This window comes from Ixodes scapularis, unplaced genomic scaffold (genome assembly GCF_016920785.2).
Source record: "Ixodes scapularis isolate PalLabHiFi unplaced genomic scaffold, ASM1692078v2 PGA_scaffold6__148_contigs__length_123643588, whole genome shotgun sequence".
NCBI lineage: Eukaryota > Metazoa > Arthropoda > Arachnida > Ixodida > Ixodidae > Ixodes > Ixodes scapularis.
The window spans coordinates 14,299,850-14,312,993 of NW_024609881.1; the positions used below are offsets into that span (position 1 = coordinate 14,299,850).

Below are 13,144 nucleotides of genomic sequence, written 5' to 3' on the forward strand. Positions count from 1 at the left end.
GAACTGGGAAGTGTGAGTAACGCAGTTACCGGTGATTAAGTAGTGTTTTTTTCTTGTAGTCATCAACGCTTCGCCTCAATGGTTTCGACATTTTGGTGCCAAAACCCGGGATCAGGACTGAACGATGGGCCAGACGAGAAGGTGTCACAAGCGTTGATGTAACGAGGCTACAGGACAAGACGCCATCCAGCTCGAGAACGCAAGGGACCATAACGACGCTGCCATGGATAGGCTGAAACAGAAGCGAAAAGCCCTGCGTTCACAGGTAACAAAGCTGCTGACGGAAATCGATACAGCTACCCAAACCGATCTGCTGATTGAGGAAGACCTCAACGTCTTACTGACTCGTCTCAACGCGCTACATGGTCAGCGTACCGAAACGAACTCTGCCCTCGAACCATTGTCGGCAGCAAGTGACATCGAACAAGAGTATGCTCGGACCGTCGAGTACAGCGATCGTATCGTCACCTACTTGGCAAGACTGACCTTCAAGGTGCGGACCCTACGCGAAAGAGCGAGTACAAGCGGTCAAGAAATCGCAACAAACCACCGCAGTCCCACTTTGTCAGTCAAGGTCAAGCTACCAAAACTTGAACTCTTGAAATTCAACGGACAACGTCAACAATGGCAGCCCTTCTGGGAGCAATTCGAGCAGGTCATCCATGGTAACCCAGCACTGTCATCAGCCGAGAAGTTCCACTACCTCAGATCGGCGTTGTCGGGAGAGGCTGCTGCAGCGATTGCCGGATTGCCACCAACGGCCAGCTGTTATAAAGATGCGCGGGAGATCATAAAGTCCCGTTACGGCGACGAGGAGCTGCTAGTAGATGATCACATGATGAAACTAGCAGAACGGCAGCCAGTTCGAACCTCGTAAGACGTCCGAGGACTATGACGACTACACGATGACCTCCAAGCGCATATAAGAGGACTCAAGTCTCTATTGGTTAACGAAGATTCTTATTCGACTCTCCTTTGCCCCCTTGTACTTCAGCTGATTCCAGAAGATCTTGTGCTAACTTTCAACAGAAATGTCGTTCGGAAGAAAGAATAGCGTCACCCGGAAATGTGGCTGTAAACGCGGCTGGCGAAGGAAACCAACACGCTGTAGAACAGTCCCAGCTAACGCAACTACCATCACTTATGATATTTCTGAGAATTGAAGTTGAAAGTAGAGAAAGAACGACAGTCACAAAAAAAAATCAGGAGGCATAAGAAGTAAAGCAGGAAAAGAGAGTGGAGTAGCATCTCGTGCAGCAAAGCACAATTCAAAACCATGGACAAAAGGAACGGCCGCGACACTTCTACAGAAAAGTGACAAGCAGAGCTGTGTTTTCTGCAAGTCAGCAGACCACGAGACAGAGCTGTGCACAACAACGGTAGGTCTTCCCGAGAAGAGGAAGATTTTAACGAGCTCGGGAAGATGCTTTAGGTGCACGAAGAAAAAGCACCTGGCCAAACATTGCAGGAAAAACATTTCTTGCCCCAACTGCCAAGGTCAACACGCATCAGTCATGTGTGACCCAACGTTCTTGTCAAGCTCAAGAGACGATAAAGGCAGGCAAGAGGAAAAACTGACTTCTGCTGGTCCAGTGGCCCTACAATCTACGATTAAAGACGGGGTCAACAAAACCGTCCTCCTGCAAACAGCGACAGTGGGGAGCTTGGGACTGAAACAGCGCATCCTTGTAAGAGTGCTATTCGACGGCGGAAGCCAGAGGTCTTTTGTCACAGAACTACTCTCACAAAAGCTCAGCTGCAAGCACCTGGGAAACGAAAGACTGAATGGAGCATTTGGCGACCACACGACAGAACGAAACTTTCGCAGAGTTCTTGTGACTCCTGAAAATCAGAGAGGTGTACGTTTGGAAGCACTTGAGACAAGCCGTATGTGTGGTCAACGATTGCCCTATCCAAGAGAAGAATTGCGTCGCCAAATGAAAAAAAATGGGATAGACGGCCGCGGACTTCTGTGAAGCTGAGGGATCCAACGGCGTGGACACACTGATTGGAGGCGATTGCAATTGGAACTTCGTCACGGGCCAAGTTAGGAAACTCGACGGAAAATTTCGAGCAATCGAGGCGTCGCTTGGCTGGACCGTACACGGTCCAACGGAACTTTCAGCATCTGTCATCAAGAGCTCACAGATGGTCGTTCTCAACGCAACGACAAACAACATGGATGCATCTGAAATGATGCAAAGGTTTTGGAACCTTGAATCGATTGGTATAACCGACGAACCTCATCCAGAGACAGAACCCGTGATCGCGTCTTACAAAGAAACAGTTAAGAAGGTCGGTGTTCGGTACGAGGTGGCTCTCCTGTGGAAACCCGTAGTGAACTTAGACGATAACAAACAAGTTGCGGAGAGGAGGCTTCAGCAGCTAACAAGGAAGTTAACTCAGAACCCTAAGTTGATAAGAGACTATGACGCCGCGATCCGGAAGTACACCGTAGGTGGAATGGCAGAAGAAGTGTCAGATGAGCGGACTAGATCTCGGAAGTTCTACATGCCACATCAACCAGTTTGTCGCGAAAGGAGCACCACCACTAAATTGCGAGTGGTATTTGACGCTTCTTCCCGTAGCAAAAGCTCGAAGTCGTTGAACGACTGTTTGGAAAGTGGCCCCAACCTGAACCCGGATATTGTCGCGTTGCTTTTGAACTTCAGAAGACATTGTATCACGCTAGTGGCCGACATCGAGAAGGCGTTTCTTCAGATAAGTATACAAGAAGATGATCGCGATGCGTTACGCTTCCTGTGGTATAAAATTACCCCACGGGTCGGAAGACCACTTCCTCCAATTCTCATCTGGAGGATGACAAGAGTTCCTTTTGGAACTACATCGAGCCCATTTTTATTGTCTGCGACGATAAAACATCACCTGGAAACAATGAAGAACGAGTATCCAGACACCGCGGTGCTGCTTCAAGATTCCATTTACGTGGATGACATTCTTACCGGTGCATCCAGCGAAGAAGAAGCCAGTAAGATCTTCAAGGAATCGACAGCAAGTTTCGAGCAAGCGTGAATGAAGCTGCACAAGTGGGGGTCTAACTCGAAAACGCTCTTAAATGAGGTCGACTTGAATCACCACGAGGAACAACCATTGGGGCAGGTTGCGGGAGTTTTCAAGGTGCCGGGACTAACGTGGAAACCTGGCACAGACCTCGTAACATTTGCACCAGACGATGTTCTGAACTTCGTGGAGAAGCACTCAGACACAAAAAGTTTTGCCCTACAGACTACAGCCAGACTCTACGATCCCCTAGGATTCATCGCGCCATTTGTCGTGCGAGCAAAGATCCTATTTCAACAAATCTGGAAACAGAAGATGGAGTGGGACGTCCTACTGCCTTTTGACCTGCGTAGTGAATGCACCGATGGTGTGCGGATCTTCCATTGCTATGTGACGTCATGGTGCCACGTTTCTACAGACGGGGAATAGAGGGAGCGACGATCAAGACAAACCTGCACATCTTTGCCGATGCAAGTCCTCAGGCGTATGGAGCCGTAGCATACGTAACTATGACGAATGATTGCGGCACCACGACATCCACGATCCTGCTTTGCAAGTCTCGAGTGGCACCTCTAAAATAACTTTCTGTAGCGAGGCTAGAACTTTTGGCATGTCATTTGGCAACCAGACTAAGTGTCTACATTAAGACCAAGCTGCAGGAGAACATCCACGAAGTGCACTTCTGGACCAATGCCAAGATAGCTCTTTATTGGATCCTCGGAGAAGGAAACGACTGGAAACAGTTTGTAAGAAATAGAGTCGTTGAAATCCAGCGAAACTCTGATCCTTGCTCTTGGAAACACTGCCCAGGCAAAGAGAACCTGGCTGACCTGGTGACCAGAGGAATCACAGCCAGGGAGCTGCTCGACAGTGAAGTATGGTGGAAAGGACCTAGCTGGTTAACAGTACGAGAGCGGTGGCCAGAGAAGTATGAACCGCAAGAATTCAATATAGAAGAAACAGAGAAGAAAAAAGTTTGCAGCGTTACTCACGGCAACAGCAGACCAAACGATGGTTCCAGAAATTGAGCGGTTTAGCACAGCAATACGACTTCGGCGAACAATGGCGTGGGTACTCCGCTTTATAATGAAATCTAAAAGAATTAGCGCTCAAACTGGGCCCTTAACCGCGGAAGAAATGAACAGAGCCGAAAGATATATAATAAAGAATGTACAACGTAGAGCCTTCGAACAGGAGATGAAGAATCTTCAAGACGGCAAAAAACTACCGCCAGATTCACCTATAAGGGACATCTCTCTTTTTTTGGATAACGATGGAATACTTCGGGTAGAAGGAAGACTACAGTTTTCCGATAAATCCTTTGAAGAAAGGCATCCCGTTGTGCTGCCAAAAGACGACCACTTTTCGAAGTTGTTGATAACTGAAGCACACCGTAGACTATTGCACGCGGGAGTGCGTGACACACTCGTGCTATTGCGCGAGCGCTACTGGATCGTGAGAGCTCGGCAAATGATAAAAAAGAAATCAAGAAATGCATCGCATGTCAACGGCTGAACGCCAGACCAATGTCAGAAGTGACGGCGCCCTTGCCCGCAGATCGTGTCACAGAAGCGGAAGCCATTGAAGTCGTGGGTGTTGACTTTGCGGGACCCATATGGGTCACAGCGAGGAAAACAAAAAGGAAGGCATATCTTACGTTGTTCAGGTGTGCAGTTACTAGGGTAGTACACTTGGAAATGGTACCGGACATGACGGCAGAAACATTCCTGCGTGCGCTCCGACGATTAGTATCAAGAAGAGGCGTGCCAAGGGTGATCTACTCTGATAATGCGTTGGCATTTAAGAGAAGCAAGAAAGAGTTATGCGAGCTTCGGAATGTTCTGCGAGATGAAGAAGTGCGGAATTACTTCGCAAACAGCAGGATACACTGGAAGTTCATTGCAGAACGTGCCCCGTGGTGGGCCGGATTTATGAGCGTTTGATCAGGTCAGTCAAGAACACTTTGAAGAAAGCCATCCGACGACGATTCCTGACAGAAGAAGAGTTAGTGACTCTCCTCACTGAGGTGGAAGCAATCATCAATTCTCGACCATTGACCTACGCGTACAGTGAAGCGCAAGAGCCTCAGCCACTATTACAGTCGCACTTCACGACAGGGAAAAGACGTACGTCGTTACCAAAACCGTCCGACTCCGACTTGCAAAACGGAGACGCAGAATTGCTGCGAAGGCTCTGGAAACTCAGAGAAGACTTCCTGAAAGAGTTCTGGCAACGATGGTCAAAGGAGTACCTAAAAGAACTCCGATCGCTGTACAAGACAACGAGGTCAAACCGACATCTCAAAGTTGGGGACCTGGTTATTTTTCACGAAAGCCAGCAACCGCGCCAGCTCTGGAAGATGGGAGTTGTGAAAGCATTGTTTTCTGGAAGAGATGGAAGAGTACGAGTCTGCGAGATCCGACTACCCGCTGGTGCGGTGTTAAAACGACCAATACAACTTGTGTACGGGCTAGAAAGTGGTTAAAAATGAACTTTGTTCCCTTTTGGGGGGTATATAAAGAAACCCTTCAGCGGAGCGGGAAGAAGACGAGGAGGTTCGGGGCTGGGCCGGAGCGCGAGCTACATTTCTATCGGTGATTTTCGTTCGGAACTGGGAAGTGTGAGTAACGCAGTTACCGGTGATTAAAGTAGTGTTTTTTTCTTGTAGTCATCAACGCTTCGGCTCAATGGTTTTGACTGGGGTGCCTTCATGTGCGCTTTGCTTAGGGTGGTGGCATCTCGCCATTTTGTCACACACTATTATTTTTCTGTTTTGTTCAGAAGCGCGTGAAAGAGCGTGTCCCTGCACGCGCTAGTGGCGCTGACTGCGCTATGGCGACATTTTGTTTTCGTTGATTTCTTTGTATTTTTACCGTGAGCGCGTGCTGTCGGCATCTGGTACTACAAAGGGTGGCATCACCCTAAACGGAAGGACATTGAGGCACCCTAGTTTCGACATCGTCAATGTACCTGATACTGAGTGAGAGCTATACACGGTGGAAAAACTATATGACCTAAATGTGTAATGACACGAGCGTTACTATAGTTGATGCGAAACGTACGTTCATACGATGGCGCATTAAAAATGGCATATATGTGATTGGAGATACACTCAGCGCCGCGCCGTATATCATAATATTCATATAATATAAATCCAAACGCGGCCGTCTTTAGCGTGTTATTGGCATTTTCCCGCACCTGCATGCTGAGATCTGATATCGACTGAAACTGTATTCATGAAACACAAAAAAAAGTGTTAAAGAAGTGCCACATCATCCATTATAATCTTGCTTTCGAAATGACCATATAAATATTCTATTCCAAACGACTGGGGCACACTCAGGAATCGCGGCTCTCGAGATTCTCGGAATAATGACTTCGGGCAGTGACAACATATTCACCGGAGTGTATCACGCTATAACATAATAAGAGATCAAGAAGGGGACTAGTTTTTTTGGAGTTTTCATTTCGCCGGTCCTTATCAGAAGGGACCCAGTCCACCCAAGGTGCGCGCACTATTTTGAACACCAGAAAACATCTTGTTTCCTGCGTGTCCAAGGACTATTAGTTGGCTCAACTTCGTCTGAGCAGAAGACAAGTACATCCCAGTATAAAATATGGGCGCTGTCAGGTATTCTAAACACACGGAAAACTAGTTCGTAAAAATTTAGTATCAAGCTCAGGCAGAAGTAAGCCAGGCTGCTGCCAATATGCTGCTCCAATCTTTCAAAGGCATCCTCTGTCTGCTTGCCGTATCTAACGATATCCATATGTCAAGGGCAATATGCTGCGGTGAATCAGCTCAAGAATTCAATTCATTCCTTCGGAACTGGACTAGATCGGGCCAGGATGCCACTTTCGTCTGCTGCGGTGGATCTTGGGACGCACAAGACATTGAATGGCAGAAGAGCCTCGACGTGAAAGGGACACGGTGGTGCGGGCACTGGGGCGAACTAAGGACCCTCATCGAAGGCAACGCTGTGTACGGAGTTCGGACCCTCCTAATGACATATCGTCATCGGGGAACGCCAGAATCCTGCATCGACCCGGTGCCCAAACACTACAGGTTTTGGTACGCAACGAAATGGCTAGTGTTCGGGTATTTCGAGGCATGCCTACATTCCCCTTACTTGTTTCGTACTCAGCAGATGCAGCTTTGTTGTTGCGTTCCTTCGGCGAAATTCCAGAAATCTGGAATGGTAACCATTGCAATTGGGGCTAATCGGTCCCGTGAATATCAACGACTCGAAACCGATCACCCCTTGAAATGTCACCAAGGGGGGAGTTTGCCGCGCAGTTTCGTCTCGTTCTCTGGGAGGCCGGTAAAAATAGCTTGCAGGGTGTTGCCTGGTGTATCTCAAGTCTTCACCAGTTGCGAAGGGTACAAGAAGGAAATAATACAAGAGGCATTAGCGCTGCTCAATGCAACATTAGTGAAGACAACTTTCTCGGCATGGAGTTATTTAGACGAGTACCGGGCTGAGGAAATCGATATTTTCATGTTCTTTCAGAAAATATATAGTGAACTGCTTACAGATTTTGATCTACCTTTAGTCAACTATATCGGAGCATTCACGTTCTACGTGAAGAAATCGAGCACCATTATAGTCACTGCAGGATATGCCCTCGACAGGTCGAAACTGTCGCTAACTTTCTTGCTGCTATGTCTCGCGTGTTGCTTCGTTATGCTGATTGTTATAGATTTAAAAGATGCCACCACATCCGGGATCACTGTGGCTAACGACACCATGCTTTTTCTTGTTGCGACGTTCTATTCGACGTCTTGTCATTTGAAAACTTCTGCCCGCTTTTGTACGAGTCGCCGCTTTGTCGTCCTAGCGTGGACCCTGGGTACACTCTCCCTTTCGGTGTGCTTTGAAGGCCAGCTGACTTCGTGGCTGGTTGCTCGCATTCCCGAGCCAATTGTTGACAATCTGATTAAACTTGAAACGGCTCTGGATGCTCACGCAATTCGACCGTGCGTCACGAGAGACACACCTTGGAACGCAGCCGTTCTTGATTCATATGACGCTGCAGTCTTGAGAAAATTGGCGAGTTCTCTTGATTCGCCGGCGGAAGAAGGCACGCTTGGTGACTGCTTCAAATGCGCTTCAAGTAAAGGCCGGTTCTGCATCACGGTTAGACAGTCGCCCTGCTACATGCGCGCTGTTTACCCCAGATTTAAGGAATGAAAGGATCCATTGGGGCTAGTCTACGCGGGCGTACCTGTGCGGAAGCACTACCGTCTGAGGATGGCCTTTCGGTATCTGGTTCAAAGAGTCCATGAGACGGCTTGGTTACACATGACTAACATAGAGTGCGCTGCTTCTCAGCCGAAAGATGAGATGGAGCCAACGCCCGAGTCGCTAAATGTTGTCATTGTGGCGCAGTTTGTATTGCCGTGTTTTTGTGTGTCGTGTTTTGTGTTCCTTTTGGAAACGCTCTTTGGCCGATATTTTGCTCGGCGTGCCGCAAGATTGACAAGAGTACGGGCAGTGTAATCATTATGTATCAAATGGCACATGTTGTACCTTGATTCGTTCTTGCAAGTGCATCAAAGCTATGCTTTTCTTTCTTATTTTTATTTTGTTTGTCCAACACCTTTCAGTCACTGCAGATAACATGTGTCCGGTCACCCGAAGCTCAACTGCGCCGGTATGTATTTTTTTTAATAAACTGTTTGCTGGAGCGTTCGTACGGACTATGTGTTTTGTTGAGGAATGCACTGATGCGTGGGACATTCAAAGTTTACAGAGAGATCGATATAAATTCAAAGTCACTGAACAATGCAAAGGTATTGCTTAATTTATCGTTGCAATAAAAAGTGTTTTTGTTTAGTTATGGACTGATTCACAAGTATGGAGTTTTCAGTGGTCATCTGAAGCACGCTTCGATATGCAAGTTTTCATGTTGATTTTCAATTCTAATAAACAAACTTTTAATTCATTGCGTATTTTTATACTTTTTATAATACACACGTATAACCTCTTAATTGTTGCTCCATAGTTTGTTTATCTTTCATATTGTAATTGACTGATTGATTGAAGTTGAGTGGCGCAGCAATTTCCAAGGTCAACAACTGACTATTGCAGGAAACCAGGGTTATAAATAAGAAAGAGCTGTTACAGCTTGTGAGTTAAAAAAACTAGGAACATGAGAGAGTATACTCACAAAGGCATGATCCTAGGACATATGTTAATTTATAGCTGGTCTAGTAGTCTAATATCTCTAAGAAAATTAAAAACACAGTTGTGCGGTATTGGCGGTTTGTCGCCGAGTAAAATAACCAAGTGTATAGGGGTGTTCCTTTGGTAAATTAGTGCAAAATGTCTGTGACGTTCACGGTCATACTTTGGGCATGCTAGTAAAATGTGGAGGATCCTTAATGGTATATGAGTGTTCGCACTCCGGAGCATCCTCCACTCGCAAAAGGTGGCCATGGGTAAGACGTTTATGACCTATTCGGAGTCGACATAATACCACCTCATAAAATTGCTCGCGATGACGTGCACTCTCCTATTCCTGGATTAAAGGTTTGACTGCATGCAACTTATTGTTCACTTCTTGGTTCCATTCCTCTTGCCATTTTCACTTTGTAGACTTTTTCAGGGCATGTCTATAATGTCTGTAGGCTATTTTGTGCAGATCAACTAGTCGATGCTTAGCAGTGTTCGCTGCACGGTCAGCATCGTGATTTTCAGGAATTCCAACTTGGGAAGGCAACCAGCATAATGTTATTTCTTTTTTTTTCCGTTTTGATGCTGAAAATAGCTGGTTATTTATTTCTAGAACAAGTGAATTTCGACATCCCCCGTTGTGTCTAGTGCTCCTAAAGCACTAAGTGAGTCAGTGTAAATAATTGACTTACGAATCTTCTTTTTACGAATGTGGTCCGTGGCAAGGAGTAAGCCATAAAGCTCTGCGGAAAGAATACTGACAGTATTGTTAATTCTCTGGACACACTTCACAGAAGGCCGAACCACTGAGTAGCATTCATAGGAGTCAGTTTTGCTCCCATCAGTGTAAAAACTTGTGAAGTCTCGGTACTGGTCCTGGAGTTCAAAACATTCTTGTCTCAGAACTTCATTAGGGGTCTCTTTCTTGTTGTATTTTGTTAGTTTCTACACACAGTGGATGGGCATGACGTCCCAAGGAGCTACTGAGCTCCAGCGTTGCACAACTGAGGGTAGCACATCCAGACGTACAGAGACAGCAGAAGAAACAATCCTCAAGTCGAGAGGTGGAACAAATGAAGGCTTATTTATAAAATCTGCTCATTATGTACTTCTTCTATCCAGTTTAGGGTCGGGTGACCAGTAAAAGACCTAATTCGCAGACAGTGCATAAAATATAATTCGAACCTACATTTCTCTAGTGAGGGGTCATTTGCCTCTACGTATAGGCTGAGTATTGGAGATCTGCGAAAAGCACCAGTGGAATGTCGGAGCCCCTGATGATGGACGGGGTCCGGCATCTTGAGAACCGACGCCTGCGCGGAGCCGTACACAATACAGTCATAATCAAGTCGGGACCCTACGACTGAGAGGTAGATACGCAATAAAAAAAACACAAATGAGCCCCCAGGTCACGTGCGGCACGACATTTAGTATATTAAGTGATTTCACACATTTCATTTTGAGGCTCCTAACATGTAGAATGAATGTCAATTTAGAGTCAAAAATAAGACCTAAAAAGTTGTGTTTGTTCTTTACTCCAATAGTGCTCCGTACATATTTAAAGAAGGCTCAAGTAAAATTTCGTGGCGACGAGTGAATCACACGCAAACCGTTTTCTCAGAAGAGAACCTAAAACCATTTACATCTGCTCATTTCATCGAACTGTTGATCACAAGTTAAAGTCGGCGTTCACAGATGGACGGATTACAAGATGAGACCGGAATTTGTACGTTATCAACATAGAGCGAGTACTGAACAGATGGGGGTATGATATGATAAATTGAATTCATTTTTGCAATAAAAAAAGTGTGACGCTAAGCACACCGCCCTGTTGGACACCATTTTCTTGTGTGAATTCTTTAGAAAGAGTTGCCCCAAGCTTCACATGAAAAGTGCGGTCATGGAGGTAACTATGGATGGCACCCCTTAGCAAAAAGAGACCGTACTTCAAACGAAGTTGAAATATATTGAATACGAATATTCAGTTTGTATTTATTCTGTATTATTTTGGCCGCACTCGAAATACGCGCGAAAGGTATTCAAAATACATTATAAATATGAATCAAAAGATGTTTTAAATATACCAAAAATATTATCCCTTCACACTCAAGATGCCATTTGTGCATTAAAAACCGGTTACACAATTTTTTTTTTATTTTCGATTTTGTCAGCAAATGGTGTCCCTGTGGTATTTGAAGGCACTACTAAATACATCTCACAAAGATACATTAGAAACGAACACAAGCACAAACACCATGACGCACTGAACAGCTCATTCACAGTCCCGTTCACCGCTCTAGAGCCTCATATAGCCTACATATTGAAGGTAATCGGTTTTTCGGTGACCACCTCTGCGCTTAATAAGGTTCCAAGTATTCGATCTTCTCCTCGGGAGTCAGTCAAAGGCGAAACAGTGTTTTGAAGGTTGTGGACGATATCTCTTACTAAAAAGCATTGGTACGACAAATAACAATTAGGCGCAGTCCCTAAAACAATATCCACACAAACGGCTCATAAAATACATGTTATTGATTCTCTGCATAGCACCACTCTGGACGAAGCGAATCAAGGCAGTTTCTTCATTTTAAAATACTGTAAACGACTTTATTTTCGCGAGGACCTAATTCTCGCAAAGTTCGCGAATCGCCTACAATTCCGAAAAATAGGTCCCGTGAACAATTCCGGCAAAATGTAAAGACATTAAAATCTATATTGCGATCCCAGCGCGTCGCGAAAATTAGAATTTGCGAATTATTAAAAAACTCCAACTTTGACCTAAATCGCGAAATATTGAGCCCGCGAAAAATAAGTATTTTAGAGTAGTTATTTTGCCTTTCCTTTTTAGTAGTAGACTATTTAATATGGTGGTTAATGTCACTATATTAAAATCATTATTCACATCACGTACAATAATGAGTATACACGTTCAGCGAACTAACATTGTGCTAACAAAACCACGCCAAACGTACCTGTTCACAGCACCTGCTGAAGCTTTCCAGCATCAGCAAATGTTGTGGTTGTAGTTCCCGAACTCCGTTTGTGATTGGTGTGCAAGGAAATGATCAGGTGTGTTCTTGATAGAAAAAAGGAAACAATAACATAAACTGGGCAGATTTATCAGTGCGATGCTGCGCAATTCAGTTGACAAACTAATCAAATGTTGTATTTAGGCGCTTCAGTGTACTCCATATCTGCTTAAACTGAACTTCTAGAAGGGGAGCTTTTCAATATTTGGTAGGTTAAGTCAAATTACCAAAGTATTGCAGTCAAAAGGTATTTAGAGTATAACACAACAGTATTTACGATTTTCAGGTATTTTATGAGTATTCTGAACGTATTTTTGATTGCTCCATTTTCTTAGGGTTGGAGTATATTTTACATGAATTAAATAAATATTTCAAGAAATATATGTGAAAGGTATTTTGTTCCTATTAATTTAGTATTTACATATTTCAAAACGCATGAAGAGAACTTCAAATGTAGTTTAAGTAAAGGTATTTTAAAATGATTTTAGGAGTATATTTTAGTAAAAAATACGCAAGTAAAAAAAAAAAGTTTATATTTTCGGTCTATTTTTCGTGTACTTACAATTATGAACTGTATTTCAAATACACTATAAATCGAATGTGGTATATTTCAAACGTATTACTTTTCGCTAAGGGACCTAGCATTATGCACCGAAGGCCAATGTTGAACAAATCCTCCAGTATGCCATAGCGCCAGGCCGTATCAAATGTCTTTTCCAAGTAAAAAAATGTAAAAAGAAACAATGCTGCCTATTTACAAAGGCCTCTCGCACAGCAGTCTCAAAGCAGACCAGCTGGTCAACCGTTGATCGCGCCGAGCAAAAACCACATTGGTACCGGTAAAGGAGCTTGCTTCTTTCTAAATAAAATATAAGCCTTCTATTCATCATCTTCTCTAGTGTCTTTGAAAAACAACTAGTG

At 44.7% G+C, this 13,144-nt stretch overlaps 1 protein-coding gene across 1 annotated transcript; it reads left to right on the forward strand.

Annotated features, from left to right (window-relative positions):
- The first annotated feature begins 223 nt into the window (after positions 1-223).
- Positions 224-877, forward strand: LOC120844182. Its single transcript, XM_040215829.1, has one exon. It carries the CDS (start codon positions 224-226, stop codon positions 875-877), a length of 654 nt encoding a protein of 217 aa, XP_040071763.1.
- Positions 878-13,144: the final 12,267 nt, after the last annotated feature.

Bases quoted from the DNA above. Each gene is read 5' to 3' on its own strand.
- LOC120844182 (XM_040215829.1), top strand. From the start codon at position 224: ATGGATAGGCTGAAACAGAAGCGAAAAGCCCTGCGTTCACAGGTAACA.